This window comes from Sus scrofa, chromosome 17, assembly GCF_054392235.1.
Source record: "Sus scrofa isolate SSC_HxYL_T2T_F1_AM1 chromosome 17, Sscrofa_HxYL_maternal_Yorkshire_Landrace_v2.0, whole genome shotgun sequence".
Lineage (NCBI taxonomy): Eukaryota > Metazoa > Chordata > Mammalia > Artiodactyla > Suidae > Sus > Sus scrofa.
The window spans coordinates 58,461,272-58,478,489 of NC_139399.1; the positions used below are offsets into that span (position 1 = coordinate 58,461,272).

Consider the following 17,218-nt stretch of genomic DNA (forward strand, 5'->3'; position numbering starts at 1 on the left):
TGGAGTTCCCATTGTGGCTCAGTGGTTAACGAACCTGACTAGTATCCATGAGGACGCAGGTTTGACCCCTGGCCTTGTTCAGTGGGTTAAGGATCCCGGGTTGCCGTGGCTGTGGTGTAGGTTGTAGATGTGGCTTGGATCTGGTGTTGCTGTGGCTGTGGTATAGGCCAGCAGCTTAGCTACAGCTCCGATTCAACCCCTAGCCTGGGAACTTCCATATGCCACAGGTGTGGCCCTAAAAAGACAAAAATTAAATAAATAAATAAATAACCAAGCAAGCACGCCTGCTTGGTTCAACTGCCAGTCTCAAAACACCTGAAACCAGGTAGAAACAGGCACAGCTAGACTGATGGCCTATCTAGATGTCTTTTGAAGCACTCTTCACAGCAGTGTAAACCCCTGAGATGATGCGTCTGGTCCCTACAGCAGCTCACTGAGATGTGGTGGTAACGAGAGTGATGGAGCGCTCACTTCATGTCAGGCAACGGTCTAGACGTTTTCTGTGTGTGGATTCATTTAATCCCCACATGAGGCCTCTGAGAAGGGTAGTTATATCCCCATTGTACAGGGAAGTTAACCGAAACACAGAGAGAAGTTGCCTAACCTTAAATAACCATAGTTGATAAAGAAATTCCATTACAACAGATCACATGACTTCAGAAGTGGTTATAGAGCAGATATCCCAGAGATAGGGCAGAAAGTGGGCCTTCACCTCTAGACTATGGGAAGACTGCCAGCTCCTGGCTGCGTGACCGTGGGCAGCTTATCTAACCTCTTGGGGCCTGCTTCATGAAATTGTATCATTAATCCCTGTAGAGCGCCTTCACAGTTCCTGACCCAGAGCAAGCACTTAGTAAATCTTAACTGCTTCTGCTGTATTGTTTTAAGTAATATGTATTACAGTATTAGAGTAACATCATTCCAGAAAGACCCAAGGTAGTGAATTATCCTGGATATTTTGCTGTCACCATTTGACCTTTATTGCTTTTGTTTTTTTAAAAGGCCACAACGTGGCATGTGAAAGTTTCCAGGCTAGGGTTTGAATTGGAGCTGCGGCTGCCAGCCTATGCCACAGCAACAGAAACTCCAGATCTGAGCCAAGACCTATACCCCAGCTTGTGGCAACACCAGATCCTTAACCCACTGATTAAACCCTTGTCCTCATGGATACCAGTCAGGTTCTTAACTCACTGAGCCACACCAGGAACTCTCCTTTATTGTTTTTCTTAATGTAACACCTCCTGCCTCCAGGACTTGTGTGATCTGCTCCATTTAACTTACACTAAGATCTACGTAGGTTCATGGGAAACTGCTCATGTGCCCTTGGGACAGGCTTGCCTCTGTCTCCCCAGGCTTTCCCATCACAGCCTTGCTGAATGGATGTTTTTAGGCAAGGAAAATGTGCAGGCCTTTAATCCCCACGTAGTTCTGTTTCATTTCCTTCCTTCCTCTTGCCTGGTCTGCCTCTGAGAGTGATTCTCGTTGTAGGTCCTGCAAGAATACACAAGTGACGACATGAATGTGGCTCCTGGCGACAGGGTCTGGGTCCGAGGCTGGTTCCCCATCCTCTTTGAGCTCTCCTGCATCATTAATAGATGCAAGCTGGATGTCCGGACAAGGTAGCTGTGTCCCCAGCGGGCCCCCTTCCTTTGGTCACTGAATCAGCCTCCGTGGCCTGCTCCCCGCCCCTGCGCTCCCGCTCGCTGCTGTCCTCTTTCCCCCCCCATTCCCTCTGCCCACCTGCCTTGTTTCCTCCAGGGGACTCACGGTCATGTTCGAGATCATGAAGAGCTACGGCCACACCTTTGAAAAGCACTGGTGGCAAGACCTGTTCAGAATCGTGTTCAGGATTTTTGACAATATGAAACTCCCTGAGCAACAGTCAGAGGTGATGACCCTGGGGATGTGGGGGAAGAGCCCTTCTGACCTCTGTCCGCCTCTGGGCTTGCATCATCATCCATGGCGTCTTAAACACTAAGTCTTAAATCCTAAGCCATGTCAGATGTGTTTTGAAAATACAGACCTTCTTGCAGGCCCTCTTGTGCCAGTATCAAGTAGTACGAAGAAACTCCCCATCGGGGAAGAGTAAGAGGAAGTAAATCACCAGTCTGCCCACTCGACCCTCGGGTGTTGGACTTGGTCACTTTAGTAGGACCTCACTGGTCCTCTTACTTATTTCATTCGTATCAATTGGAGATAATGTCGGCAAATATTAGGCCTTTTTTTAAAAAGATGCTTGATGCCTCTGGGTGTCTTTTGTTATTTCTCCCCTAGGGGAGGGGTCAGGAGGGGACCCCTATCCTAAGATTTTTGGAGGGGATTGTAACTTTTTTACTTTGTTTTAGGAGCAATGATCCCTCCCTCCCCCAGTGTAAAAACAGCATGTGCTTGATACAGAATATTAGGAGTATACAGAAAATTTGTAATTTTCCCAGTCAGAAATTGGAGTTATTGTTGTGGCAGTCTTCTACATGGTTCAGATATGATTAAGGTTATATACAGATACAGTTCTCTAATCTTATTAAAGTAATTTAAAATTTTTTCATTATTAACAAAAACAGGAAAACAAAGGAAAAAAAATTGAACACTCACAGTTTGTCTTCCCATCAACGGTGCGCAAGTGTTCCCTTTCCTCACATCCTCCCCAGCACTGGTTATGCTGGATCCTTAACCCACTGAGCAAGGCCAGGGATCAAACCTGCAACCTCGTGGTTCCTAGTCAGATTTGTTAACTACTGAGCCATGATGGGAACTCCCCTCTCATCTTTTTGATGATGGCCATTCTAATAGGCGTGAAATAATATCTCATTGTGGTTACGATTTGCATTTCTCTGAGGGTTAGTGATATTGAACGCTTTGTCTTGTATCTGTTGGCCATTTATATTTATATATCTTCTTTGGAAAAATGTCTACCTAACATCTTTTTTTTTTTTTTTTTTGCTTTTTAGGGCTGTACCCAGGATATATGGAGATTCCCAGGCTAGGGGTCAAATTGGAGCTACAGCTGTCGGCCTACACCATAGCCGCAGCAGTGTGGGATCTGAGCCATGTCTGTGACCCATACCACAGCTCACAGCCACGCCAGATCACCGACCCACTGAGCAAGGCAGGGATTAAACCCGAATCCTTATGGATACTAGTCGGATTCGTTTCTGCTGTGCCAAGATAGGAACTCCCTAAACATCATTTTTAATATTTAAATTTTTGATGTAAATATTTAGCATAATCACATATTTACGTAAATATTTAGCATAATCTCCTATTCATCTTTTCCAAATCATTAAAAATTTTTGGAAGTCTCACTTTGAATGGCTCTTTAATATTCTGTCATTTGGATGTACTCAGTTGCCACATTACTGAGCATTAGTTTATGTCTGTGTTTATAGTATATAAATACCAGTGTATTATTCATAAACCTTCACCCACAGATCTTTGATGAGTTCTTTAGGGCCCATTTCTGGAAGTAGTGTTACTGCATCAGTGGGTGTGAACATTTCTAAGACCGTGGATACCTGCTGCCAAATTGCTTTTCAGAATGTTTTTGCCAGTGCTATGTGAGAATGCCTGTCCCCCTGCAGAGAGAGTGGCTTTTAAATATTATCCTTTAATTGTTTTTCCAGAAATCTGAGTGGATGACAACGACTTGCAATCATGCACTTTATGCTGTTTGTGACGTATTTACCCAGTTCTACGAAGCTCTGAATGAAGTTCTTCTCTCTGATATATTTGCCCAGTTGCAGTGGTGTGTAAAACAAGGTACTCTTTCTGTGGTTAGGGATCATTTTTCTTGACATAGTTCTTAATGAGATTTTTTTTCAATATTTATAAGTACGGATATAATGCCAAGGAGAACATTGTATAATTTAATTGGTAAAAATGAGTATTTTTTTATTTAATTAGAACATAAAAACAATCTCTCCATCAAGTCAGTTTATAATGCGTTTTTTTTGGAGTTCCCATCATGGCACAGTGGAAACGAATCCGACTAGGAACCATGAGGTTGCGGGTTTGATCCCAGGCCTTGCTCAGTGGGTTAAGGATCCGGTGTTGCTGTGAGCTGTGGTGTAGGTCGCAGACACAACTCAGATCCCTTGCTGCTGTGGCCATGGTGTAGGCTGGCTTTTTTTTTTTTTTGGCCTTTTTTTTTTGTCTTTTTTTTTTTGTGTGTGTGTGCCTTTTTCTTTTTTGTGTGCCTTTTTTTTGGTCCTTTTTTTTTTTTGCCTGCAGGAGCAGTCCAAGAAAATGGCAAAAAGACAAAAAAAAAGTTGATACTGACATAACAAAATTTGGAAATATAATGTATGAGTGACTTGCTTTTAGAAACACTGGTCTAATATTTTCCATCTTCCTTTACCATATCTCATACAAGAAGTCAGTTAATTAAGTAGTAAAATGTAGACGTTCCATTAATTTTACCTTTTTTTGTGTTTGTGTGGTTTTTAGGGCTGCGCTTGTGGCAAATGGATGTTCCCAGGCTAGGGGTTGAATTAGAGCTGTAGCTGCCGGCCTGCACCGCAGCCACAGCAACTCGGGACCCGAGCCGAGCAGCTCTCGGCAACACCAGATCCTTAACCCACTGAGCGAGGCCAGGGATCAAACCTGCATCCTCATGGTTCCTAGTCAGATTGGTTAACCGCTGAGCCACTACGGGAACTCTGTAACTTTACCTCTTTGTAGCCCACTTAAACTAACAATGTGCATACCATCTATAGCAGTTCTTCATTATAGCAAGCCCACCAGTTGTATAGTCTTCACCTCAAGATATGAGGCATCAGCAGTCAGACTGGAATCTAAACAGCACTTAAAGTTTAATGACATAGCTTGTTTTGTTTTGCAGATAATGAGCAGTTGGCTCGATCAGGTACAAATTGCTTAGAAAATTTAGTAATATCCAACGGAGAGAAATTCAGCCCTGCCGTCTGGGATGAAACATGCAATTGTATGTTGGATATTTTCAAAACAACCATCCCACACATGTGAGTGTTAGTTTGGTTACTGCTGGTGATTTCTATACCCGGGGCTGTTTTAAAGCTGTGGGTTGCCTTCGCACTGACCATTTCCCTTCTTTCGTGTTCCTTTAAGTTTGCTGACATGGAGACCTGTGGGAATGGAGGAAGATCCATCAGAAAAACATCTGGTAGGATTTTTTTTTCAGTTGTCTTTTCTCTGATCACATATTACTGTAAAAAATGAAGCAGCGCAGTTTGTGCTTTTCGTTTTGTTTTTTTTTTTTCCTTTTTTTCTTTTTTAGGGCGGCACCCACGGCGTATGGAGGTTCCCAGGCTAGGGGTCCAGCTGGAGCTGAAGCCCCCGGCCTACACCACAGCCACAGCAACTTGGAATCCGAGCCGAGTCTGTGACCTACACCACAGATCACAGCAACACCAGATCCTTAACCCACTGAGCAAAGTCAGGGATCGAACCCACATCCTCATGGATACTAGTTGGGTTCATTAACCACTGAGCCACAACGGGAACTCCAGTTTGTGTTTTTCTGATGGGAAGTGAGTGAAAAAGACAAGATCTAAACACTGTATATATTCATTAACTTACTTTTTAGGAAGTACAAAAAAGTATTAAGGAAATAAGTCCCTTCACTCAATAAAAAACACACAGCATTTCTAGTTTTTTCTTTATGTGACTGAGCACCCACAACCCACGTCTTTAGAATTTGGGCTCACTTTGTACATAGTGTACTACTTAACACCGTTGTGGACATTTTTCCATATTCTTCAATATTTTCTGAGAGCAGCCTCATCAGTGGCTGCACATCATTATCATGTATTTCAGGAAGTCTCCCTTGGTGGACTCTGATGTCATTTCTGGTGTTTCCGTGTTAAAAACTTTGCTTTGGTGTAATTCTCCTTATTTATTGCCCTCCCCTATGAAGAGTGCTTTCATCTCTCCCAATGAAATAGCAGTGGGCTTTTTGTGCATAAGGCCCCATAAATCAAGTATCACTTTAAAATACTTTGGTTTGGAGTTCTCATTGTGGCTCAGTGGTAACAAACCTGACTAGTATCTGTAAGGATGTGGGTTTGATCCTTGGCCTCACTCACTGGGTTACGGATCTGAATCTGGCATTACCTTGAGCTGCAGCATAGGTCACAAATGCAGCTCAGATCCCATGTTGCCATGGCTGTGGCGTGGGCCAGCAGCTGCAACTCTGATTGGACCCCTAGCCTGGGAACCTCCGTATGCCACAGGTGTGGCCCTCAAAGGCAAAAAAAGGAAAAAAAATTATCATACTCATCTATAATATGTAGAGAAGTTGTCTAGGTTGGAATAGGAAAATGTGAAGTTTTATGGAGTTCCCGTCATGGCACAGCTGAAACAAATCCAACTGGGAATCATAAGGTTGCAGGTTCAATCCCTGGCTCCGCTCAGTGGGTTAATGATCTGGAGTTGTCATGAGCTGTGGTGTAGATTGCAGACGTGCCTCGGATCCTGTGTTGCTATGGCTGTGGTGTAGGCTGGCAGCTGTAGCTCTGATTGGACCCTTAGCCTGGGAACCTCCATATGCCGAGGGTGCGGCCCTAAAAAGACAAAAAAGAAAAGAAAATGTGAAATTTTAATGGGCGGGAGAAATCATTAAAATATGAAATCCCTCCCACGCGGCCTCTGAGAGGCACTACATTGTGCTTCCAGCGGAGTAAGAGTCTTAAATTCAAGTTGGGCCAGCAGTGCTGAAACAGCACATTTCTGCCCAGGTACTGAATTGTGGACAGAGAAATGAACGTGGTGTTTCTCTCTGGTTTACTTTTAGGATGTGGATCTGGACCGCCAGTCTTTAAGCAGCATAGATAAAAATGCCTCTGAGAGAGGCCAGAGCCAACTCTCTAATCCAACCGATGACAGCTGGAAAGCTAGACCATATGCAAGTAAGGCCACTTTTTTTAAATTGTTTTAAATAGATAACACATTCTCATGATTCAGATGTTCAGAAGGGTAAACAAGATATAAGCCTTTCTTTCACTCCTGGGCCTCAGTCTGCCAGTCCCTTCCCTGTGGCACCAGTGGCACCAGTTTCTGTATAACTTTCTAGAGACATTTTGCTCATATGCAAGCAAATGCTTATTCATATACACAAACACACATATAGATGTGTATGAATTCTTCTCCACTCCTTTGTATAAAAATTATAGAATACTCTGCATTATTCTTTTTTCACTTAATACAGCTTAGAGATTATTCAAAATCAGTACCCAAAGAGCTCTCGCACTCTTAGGCTGTCGTATACTGCCCCACATTGTAGATGTACTATTATTTGCTTAATTGGGTTCCTACCAGTGGCCTTTTATGTTATTCTCAGACTTTCTGTTATAAACAACATAGCATCAAATCACCTAATACATGTGTTGTGAGTTTATATGTACAGCGAATTCCCAGAAATAGGATTTCTAGGTTAAAAGAGAAGTGCATTTACTGTTTTGACCGAAAATTCCAGATTGCTGCCTATTAAGGCTGCACCTATTTACATGATCTTTGGAAACACTGAGGTGATATTTGGTATCTTTTGAGTAGTTTTAAGTTTGCAGTTTTCTAATTATGAGTAAAACTGAGCAGTTTCATGTGTTTAAGAACCATTTCTATTTTCTTTTCTGTGAACTATCTGTTCATCATCTTTGCTCATTACGTATTGATTGTTGATCTTTCTTTTATTGGTTGGCAGGGGGCTCTTTATGTGTTAGAGATCCCTTTTCTGGATATGAGTTTCAGATTAAATTTATCTCACAATGTTGCTTATGGTGTGTATCACGCCTGTCATGAAAAAAAAAGGTCTCACACAGTTATGTGAGCCAGACACTGTACTCTGTCCTGTGCGTGCTCGCACGTGCTCCTTCCGCTCGCCCTTTGAGGGCTGCTCTTAGGTCTGAGTGCCCTGGGACCTCAGTGGCGCAGCTTGCCAATATACAGTAGACTTGGGGCACGGACATTTTTGGCTGCCTGAGAAATTTTAACTTTCCTGGTGTTGGTCTGGTCTTTTGCAAGTTGTGGTCCCCATTATTTTTCTTCATAGCACTTTCTCCCTCTTCTTGCCGTACCAGGCTGTAGGTGTTAGCGCTCACATTATCTTCGGAAGCAGCACATTAGACAAAGCCCTGTGTGGTCCCCATTATCTTTTGAAGGCATAAGAAAGAACCACCCTGGGAATCCATTAAAGAGACACCAAACTGGAGACTGACAGGCTGTTTCCTTGGTGTCTGCAGCACAGCCAGTGTCTCTCCCCGACCCAGGCAGAGGGTGAGCTGTTTCCTCATCAGCCCCAGATAAAGGGCTTGGCTTGTGTGGGAGGAGCAAGTGGACATTTCTTTAAATGGAACCACTGAGTGCAGCAGGGAGACTGGAGACCCCTGCCGTCCCTCCAAGGAGCAGCGCTTTGCTTCTCCCAGTCTCCCAGCTCCGTCTCCCTTCCAGGCACGAGCTCAGTGAACAGAGCAGCAGGCAGAATTTCTTACACCACTTGTATTGTTTTCTTTCCTTCTTTTTATTTTTCATCCAAGATGGTGTCTTTGGATTGGCATAAGTTAAATGTACATCTGTTGCAATTCCACTATATTTTTTCAATTAAAACTAATTCTGCATGGAGAATTTTTATATGTCTGTATAATTTCACAGCCAGTTTCAGATGCTTGAAGCCGACCCGACTCCTTGTGTTTCTTTAGCATTTATTTATTTAATATTTTCAGTGTTCTGATTCCATAACACCAAGTTGAAAAGGAAGCCCTGCTTTTATTACAGTCACATCAGCCAACACTTAGGAAGTGCCAGACATGGGCTGTCCCTGAGCCCAGGGATTAAGAAGATGAGACATTAGTCAGAGGCTAGTCATTAGGCAGAAACCACACCAATAATTTCAACAGGGAAAACTCCGCACAAAGAATTGTTAACTAGTCAGAGATGGCTAACCACGGAAAGCGCTAGGAGGAGACATTTGGAGGATATGGAAGCAGAAGTGGAAAGCCACCTCCAGGGCAGACAGAAAGCAATCCAGGAACCAGGAACTTAAATCAGCCGCACCCAGTTCCCCCGCCCTCAAGGCTGAGACTCAGCCCTTTGTAGGATCCAGCTACTGCAGGAACTTGTAGCCTTCCCATGGGCTGAGCACAGTCCAGAGCTGGTCTGTAGGGGTGACCCTTCAGGCAGCCGAGAAGCATGCTGGAGGACAGGGACCTGCACGGCTGACCCCTCCTCCGCTTCAGGTCTCTGCTCAGAGAGCATGCTGCAGAGACCTTTCCTGACAGCTTGTTAAACTGGCAACCCCACCTCGACACCTTCCCTACCGTATCCCCTCCCTGAGTCCTCATCGTTTGATGTGCTATAGCCTGTGCTTGCATGACTTGGTCACTGTTTCTCTGTGCATGGGAGCAAGGGTTTTTGTCCAGCTTATTCGCTGTCACGTCACAGCCTCAAGAACGTGCCTGGCACATAGTGGGGAGCTCAGTGAATGCAGTACAGGCTGAATCATTATTAGGGTTAATCTTTATCATCTAATATAGATCAGAAACTGTTTGCCAGCCTCCTCATCAAGTGTGTGGTCCAGTTGGAATTGATACAGACCATTGACAACATCGTGTTCTACCCTGCAACGAGCAAAAAGGAAGATGCCGAGCACCTGGTTGCTGCCCAGGTGAGAGCGGGCCTGGGGAAGGGCATCCTTGTCCATGGGGAGGTTGCTTGGATGCAGTGGTGCTGGAGCCGGCTCGGACTGCCTCTCAAGAGCCCGTCCTGCTCATTCTTCCCAGCCCTGCGTTCATTGACCGGACTGGTAACTTAAAATTGGCCACGATGAGAGTATGTATACCACAGAAATCAGCCAACACTCACAACAGGCGTTCTGTTTTCTTCATCCCTGGAGAGCCAGTTTACCAACATACCACCACTCAGATTCCACACCCCACCTCAGTGCTCCGCAAGAAGTGTTACTGGAGTTCCCATTGTGGTACAGTGGAAACGAATCCGACTAGGTACCATGAGGTTTCGGCTTCGATTCCTGGCCTCGCTCGGTGGGTTAAGGATCCGGTGTTGCCTCGAGCTGTGATGTAGGTCGCAGAGGAGGCTCGGATCCCATGTTGCTGTGGCTCTGGTGTAGGCCGGCAGCCGTGGCTCTGATTGGACCCCTAGCCTGGGAACATCCATGTGCGCAAGTGCGGCCATAAAAAGCAAAAAAAAAAAAGGCTAAAGAAGTGTTATTGGAGTTCTCCTGTGGTGCAGCGGGTTACAGATCCAGTGTTGTCACTGCAGTGGCTCTGGTCACTGCTGTGGCATAGGTTTGATTTCTAGCCCAGGAACTTCCACATGCTGCAGGCATGGCCAAATAACGAAAGAATGAAAAGTGTTATTAACCACAATTCCTTATAATTGGTATACAGTTTAACCACAAATAACTGAGAGGAAAAATAGTGGCTAAAGGTAGCAGGCATTCACTTTTCTGTTTTATATATGCAAGCTTTTATGTATACAGTCGGTTTGGAACAATTTAGAGTCCAAAAGTTGAATAGTTAGCTTACACCACGAGTTGCAGACCTAAGTGCCTTGGGGGCCAGTAGATCCTGTGTGTGTCGCAGGGGGTATGGGACTGTGGGGAACCACAGAGCCTCAGCCTGTCGGACACTGTGCCACCTCCTGGCTCCAGTGGCGAGTTGCTGTCAGGTGGGTCAAGCCGTGATGGGCTCCCAGTTTTTTAAGAGGACCCAGACCATGATTTTTATATAGGAAATCTCTTTATTAAATACTGGAATTATTAACCGACAGAATATATCTGTGGGCCAGATCCAGCCCAAAGGCTGTCCTTTTTGTTTTTTCTTGTTTTGTTTTTTAAGTATGTAGTTCACTGGTTTTAGTATATTCACAAAGTTGTGCAAACATCCCCACTGTCTAACTCCAGAATTTTTTTTTCTTTTTTTGCCTTTTAGGGCTGCACTTGCAGCATGTGGAGGTTCCCAGGCTAGGGGCTGAATCAGAGCCACCGCTGCCAGCCTACACCACAGCCACGGCAACTCCAGATCCCAGCCACGTCTGTGACCTTTACCACAGCTCACAGCAATGCTGAATCCTTAATCCACTGAACAAGGCCAGGGATCGACCCCGCATCTTCATGGATCCTAGTCGGGTTCATTTCCACTGAGCCACAATGGGAACTCCGTAATTCCAAAATATTTTTATCACTATAAAAGTGAATGCCCTGGAGTTCCTGTCATGGCTTAGCAGTAACAAACCCGATTATGATCCATGAGGATACGGGTTCAATCCCCGGCCTTGCTCAGTGGGTTAAGGATCTGGCATTACGGTGAGCTGTGGTATAGGTCTCAGATGCGCTTGGATGCCACGTTGCTGTGGCTGTGGCGTAGGCTGGCAACTGAAGCTCTGATTCAGCCCCTAACCTGGGACCTTCCATATGCCATGGGTACGACCCTAAAAGGACAAAAAAAAAAGTGAACGCCCTAACCATCAGTGTCACTCTCCACTCCCTCCTTGGCAACCACTAATCTATTGTCTGTCTCTATGGATGTGCCTAATCCAGATATCTCATATTAATGAAATCATATAATTTGTAAGCTTTTGTGTCTGGCTTCTTTCACTTAGCACAGTGTTTTCTAGGTTCATTCATGTTGTAGCCTGTCTCAGTACTACTTTATTTTTTGTGTGGCTGAATAATGTTCCTTTGTATGGCTGTACCCCATTTTGTTTTTCCACTCATCAGTTGATAGACATTTGAGTGGCTTCCATTGTCTGGCTCTTGTGAGCAATGCTGCTGCATTTTTATACAAAGTTTAATGTGCACATATGCAGTGAAGGCAATACCAACCAAACTGAAGCTTTGGCCGACAGAGCCTGCCATCGAGCAAGAGCTCAAGCTGTCCTACCGTCAGTGAGCAGCATCTAAATGGGAAGCCGTTTGGGGTATTGTGGAATGGAGCACACCTTACAGAGAGGGGGTTTTGGGAGAGGTGTGATACCACAGCGTCCAAAACCATTCCGTCTTCTTTCCTTCGCTCTCCCATCCTCCCCTCTCTAGCAAGACACGCTGGATGCGGATATCCACATAGAGACAGAGGACCAGGGCATGTATAAGTGCATGTCTTCCCAGCACCTCTTCAAGCTGTTGGACTGCTTGCAGGAGTCCCATTCATTCTCAAAGGCCTTCAATTCCAACTATGAGCAGCGGACCGTCCTGTGGCGAGCAGGTAAGGAGGCTACGCAGCCGATGGGACAGGTGGTCACACTGGTCACTGTCCTCAAGCCTTAAAGCCTTCGGCAAACTCCTGGCACAGTTTCCATAGCTGGAATAACTTAGCGGAGGTTTTCATGCTTGAGGAAGAAAGAAGGGAAATTTCATTCCCATACCAGGAATATTGCCTAGCACATGGGAGAATCTCAGTAAGTATTTGAAGGAAAAGCAAGCTGAGAGTTTCATGGATCTAGCAAGTCAAATTTTACATTGGGTTAAAGGCATATAGATTAATATGATGATATAAAAAGTATGGTAGAGGGGAGTTCCCGTCGTGGCGCAGTGGTTAACGAATCCGACTAGGAACCATGAGGTTGCGGGTTCGGTCCCTGCCCTTGCTCAGTGGGTTAACGATCCGGCGTTGCCTTGCCGTGAGCTGTGGTGTAGGTTGCAGACGCGGCTCGGATCCCGCGTTGCTGGGGCTCTGGCGTAGGCCGGTGGCTACAGCTCTGATTCAACCCCTAGCCTGGGAACCTCCATATGCCGCGGGAGCGGCCCAAGAAATAGCAACAACAATAACAACAACAAAAAAGACAAAAAAACAAAAAAAAAGTATGGTAGAGTAAAAGAAACAGAAGCATTCATACATTTTCTGAGTTTTTTTTTTTTTTTTTTTTTTTCTTTCTCACACCTTCACAAATAAATACATAAATCCTGGAGGTGAATAATGTATCTGTATGCATGTGTGTGTGTGTATGTTTGTGCACCCGTGTGCACTTGTAGACACACATTTATATGCGGGGATGATGGCAGGAGTCTTATTTCATGAACTTTGCACAAAAGTGATACTTTATATAATTTTTGTAATGTTACCACTGCTTTAATTTTCTACAAAAGCCTATTTTAACCTATAATTTTAAAATGTTATTTTGCGCTATGGCTTTAAAGTATCTAGGTGTTTAACGTCTTTGCCTATAATAAAGTTTTACTTGTAAGGGTGGGTTACATATCTCTGGTATTGTTTTAAGAAAATGTGTTCTTATATGTGCTTTGTGAAAAAAATCAAGCAACTTAGAAACATGCTATAATTCTTAAGAGCTGTTACACTTGAGAAGATGAAACAATCAGAGTCTAAATGGAGAACAGCTCAGGCTGTTGAGCAAAGTGTATCTTATATGGAGGTTGAGATATCAGGGCTGCTTTTGTCTGATATCGAAGTTGAGCCATATTAAGAACGTGAGATGGGAGTTTCCTGGTGGCTTAGTGGGTTAGGGGCCTGGTATTGTCACTACAGTGGCTCCAGTCAGTGCTGTGCCGTGGGTTCAGTCCCTGGAACTTCCACATGCCGCAGGCGCAGCCAAAAAAAAAAAAGCAATGTGAGATGCTTCAGTATTTCCTAACGTAACTAGATTAGGTTCCCACGTGATTTCTGAGCCTTGCTCTGGAATCATGCACCATTTACATGACTGTCTGATCTCTAGGTTTTAAGGGCAAGTCTAAACCCAATCTTCTAAAACAAGAAACCAGCAGCCTGGCCTGTTGTTTGAGGATCCTCTTTCGAATGTATGTCGATGAAAACCGCAGGGATTCCTGGGAGGAAATACAGCAGCGACTTTTAACGTAAGATTAGTTTCTGATTAAATTTCTTACCTGTAGTACACAAGATACTTCACCACAGTACTGAGATTTGAAAAGAGTAGGAGAAAAATACCTACATGCTGGTGCCCTCACAAATTGTTCTCCTTTTCATTTTTTCATTCTATTTGGTGACTCTTCTGTTTAACTTTTCTAGTGCCCTGAAGAGGGCAGGGCTTCATTTCTTTGATTTGTAAGTTTCTTGAGGCCCAGAAACCTGGGCAGTGGAAGGTTGTCTGAGCTCAGAGCTGGCACCTCTGGTGTGAAGTCCTGACCAGGGCCTCTTTAGAGCACCATCAGCTCTAACATCCCACCATTCCTTCTTTTCAAGAGGAACAGATTAGAATTGTGGGTACCAGGATGTACTTTATGTGGAAACGCGGCAATGGGCAGACAGTGGATGCCAGTGAAAGAGCCGCCTACAGAGAAGTAGATCTTTGCCGCCCAGTTTCTTAGGCAACTGTGGACAAGATGCTGTGTCTAAGCCTCCTTTCCCTCCTTTAATATTCGAAAACATTACCATGTGGTGTTGGCAGCCGTGCAATAAAACATGAGTGCACTCTCCTGCACCACTATACCGAGTGTATAGCGCTTGGGTCCTTCTGGAAACCAGGTGACATTACACATCAAGAGCTTGGGTCAGTAATTCCACCGCCATGGAACCAGGATTCCCACACAGAATACTCATGGCAGACTTGCTTATAAGGAGAGCGAATTTTAAATAGGTCAACTGTGGAATGGATAACTACATTATGGTATATTCTACGATTGTGTATTATGCAGCCATTAAAGGTTAAGTTTTTTAAAAACAACTTTCCTCATTGTGGGTACCTGTTCGTAATTCAGATTTCACCATAAAAAAGCAGGACATAAGGCCATATATACTTGTGATTTTTTTAGCAATGTTTTTTAAAACAAATCACAGACAGGAGTTCCCTGGTGGCTCAGTGGGTTAAGGATCTGGCGTTGTCACTGCTATAGCATTGGTTCGCTCCCTGGCCCAGGAACATCCGCATGCCAGGTATGCAGCCAAAAAAAAGAATATAGAGGAGTTCCCGTCGTGGCACAGTGGTTAACGAATCCAACTAGGAACCATGAGGTTGCAGGTTCAGTCCCTGCCCTTGCTCAGTGGGTTAACGATCTGGTGTTGCCGTGAGCTGTGGTGTAGGTCGCAGACGCGGCCTGGATCCTGCATTGCTGTGGCTCTGGCGTAGGCTGGCAGGTACAGCTCCGATTCGACCCCTAGCCTGGGAACCTCCATATGCCGTGGGAGCGGCCCAAGAAAAGGCAAAGAGACAAAAAAAAAGAATATAGAGTCCTCCAGGGCAGCAGAATGTGAAGTTCATCTTTTGTTTGGCCTGCCTCCTCTCTGACTTTTCCAGTGTATGCAGTGAGGCTCTTGCCTATTTCATCACCGTGAATTCCGAAAGCCATCGGGAGGCCTGGACCAGTCTCCTGCTGTTACTTCTAACGAAAACCCTCAAAATAAATGATGAAAAGGTACAAACAAGTAACCTCTGATGTTTCCACTGGGATATAAGTTAGGGTTGGCTTTTTACTCAGAGTTTGAAGTAACTACTTTCTCCGTTCTTCCAAGGATGGTTCTGAATGCATTGGGGAGAGGTCAGTTCTTCACAGACAGTGGATGCCTGAGGTTATTGGGCTTTTTCTCTCAAAGAACCCAGTTGAGACAGGCCTGAAACAGCTACAGTGATTTCCAGTGTGGCTTTGTTGGAAAAGAGGGTAGAGATTGTGAGACACTGGTTTAGAACTGGAGACTTGGTTTACTAGAATGAAGGTGGACTTTGGGAACAAGGCTGTCCCCAAGTAATTTGCTTTTGAAGCTGAATATAATTAAAAGAAGTTTTAATTGGCAGATTTTTTTTGCAACCAGCTTGATAATAGCGAGAAAAAAAGACCAACATTACAAGTAGTTCCAGGATGAGATGAATACTTTTGAAAAAATAATGCCAAAAAGTAGTTCTGTGTTTAATTTTCTCTCTGTCTCCCTCTCCTATCAAGTTCAAAGCACATGCTTCAATGTACTACCCCTACTTGTGTGAAATTATGCAGTTTGACCTGATTCCTGAGCTCCGAGCGGTTCTGCGGAAGTTCTTCCTGAGGATAGGTGTTGTGTATAAGATCTGGATTCCAGAAGAGCCATCACAAGTACCAGGGACCCTGTCACCGATCTGGTAGCGCTGGCCCCTGCGGGCCACGGCTGCAGCTCTGCAGAACTGTCACCCTGCCACATCTGTCTGGCACACCCCGAGAAGGGTCAGACTATAGAAAGTCGGCATCTTGGAGCTCAGGCTGGCCTGGATGAAAATGGTTCCATCCAAGTTCCTGACTGAGGCGTTGTGGTATTTTGTTAAAGTGTTGCGTACCCAGTTATCACAGTGGGTGAGGAGTCCGTCTCATTTCTGTCATTCCATTTTACCAACTGAACTGTCAATTTCTGTCATTGCACACGCTGTCATTTTCAAGCAAAGTCCCACGATTGGCCGTACGTAAATGTTCTGTCAGAGGAGGTCACTCTCCTTGAAAATACTGAACTTAGCTGTGTAGGTTCGTGATTATTAGCAAGTATGTTAATAAAATCTCTTGTAAGGGCTAAGTGCCACCTAAAATATGCTGGGTGTTTTTGTTATTTTGAATGTGCTGCAGAAGTTTGAGTGTTTTTGTCAGTTGTGAGTCCGCTATAGTTATATTAGTTTGGGGAAAAGTAGGGAAAAGAGGGTTGGTTTTTTGTTTTTGTTTTTGTTTTTTTTTTGGTTGATGTCTGTGATATTTTAACAGCATTTTACAAAAAATATACTACTGAGGGTTTGATTGAAAGCAGTGTTTCGTGATTAAGTTAGACTTAAGAGCTTGCAAGGTTTTAAAAAAAAAAAAAAGTAGCGCCTCCTGGCTCTCCCTGTTTTAGTAACGTGGGGAGAAAAGTCTGTAGGAAAAAGGAAACAATTGAATGAAGATGATTATTAGTGTTCTTTGAAGTATTTGTGGAGGGGTATTAAATTAAAATTTCCAGAATACATTGTCCATCTAATATATGAAGTAGTAACAAAAATGACATTGTAATTTAAGAGAATTAATTTATGTTTGAGTAAACCTTTTATTTTTACCTCAGAAGAGTGAGTGTACCAATTGTTAGTATGCTTGCTCAGCACAGTCCCCACGGGACAGAGATGGGGACCGTGCTTGAGAAGAGTGGCTCCGGTGAACCCTCCCAGCCACGTGTCACCAGTTGAACCTGGGTGGACCTGTGCTTTCATGGGGCCAGCACAGCTGACCGTGACCCTGGCGGGAGGTGGCATGTGTCCAGTGTTTCCGTTAGTTTGAGCCTAGGAGCCGAGTTCTTTGGAAGGATTAGATTCTGGGGTCCTTATTATGTTAATGATGGTGCAATAC

General features: G+C 44.4%; 1 protein-coding gene across 2 annotated transcripts in view; it reads left to right on the plus strand.

The window, feature by feature from the left end:
* The window catches only part of ARFGEF2 (ADP ribosylation factor guanine nucleotide exchange factor 2), a 97,322-nt gene extending 80,885 nt beyond the window's left edge, over window positions 1–16,437 (plus strand). For both annotated transcript variants that reach the window (XM_003483981.5, XM_005654245.4), the window contains exons 29-39: window positions 1,489–1,619; window positions 1,759–1,888; window positions 3,621–3,756; window positions 4,838–4,976; window positions 5,083–5,137; window positions 6,767–6,881; window positions 9,501–9,631; window positions 12,020–12,188; window positions 13,654–13,792; window positions 15,190–15,307; window positions 15,830–16,437. In XM_003483981.5, coding sequence (XP_003484029.1) covers window positions 1,489–1,619; window positions 1,759–1,888; window positions 3,621–3,756; window positions 4,838–4,976; window positions 5,083–5,137; window positions 6,767–6,881; window positions 9,501–9,631; window positions 12,020–12,188; window positions 13,654–13,792; window positions 15,190–15,307; window positions 15,830–16,006 — 1,440 coding nt within the window. In that variant the 3' untranslated portion in view covers window positions 16,007–16,437. The remainder of the gene's footprint in view (window positions 1–1,488; window positions 1,620–1,758; window positions 1,889–3,620; window positions 3,757–4,837; window positions 4,977–5,082; window positions 5,138–6,766; window positions 6,882–9,500; window positions 9,632–12,019; window positions 12,189–13,653; window positions 13,793–15,189; window positions 15,308–15,829) is intronic.
* Window positions 16,438–17,218: the final 781 nt, after the last annotated feature.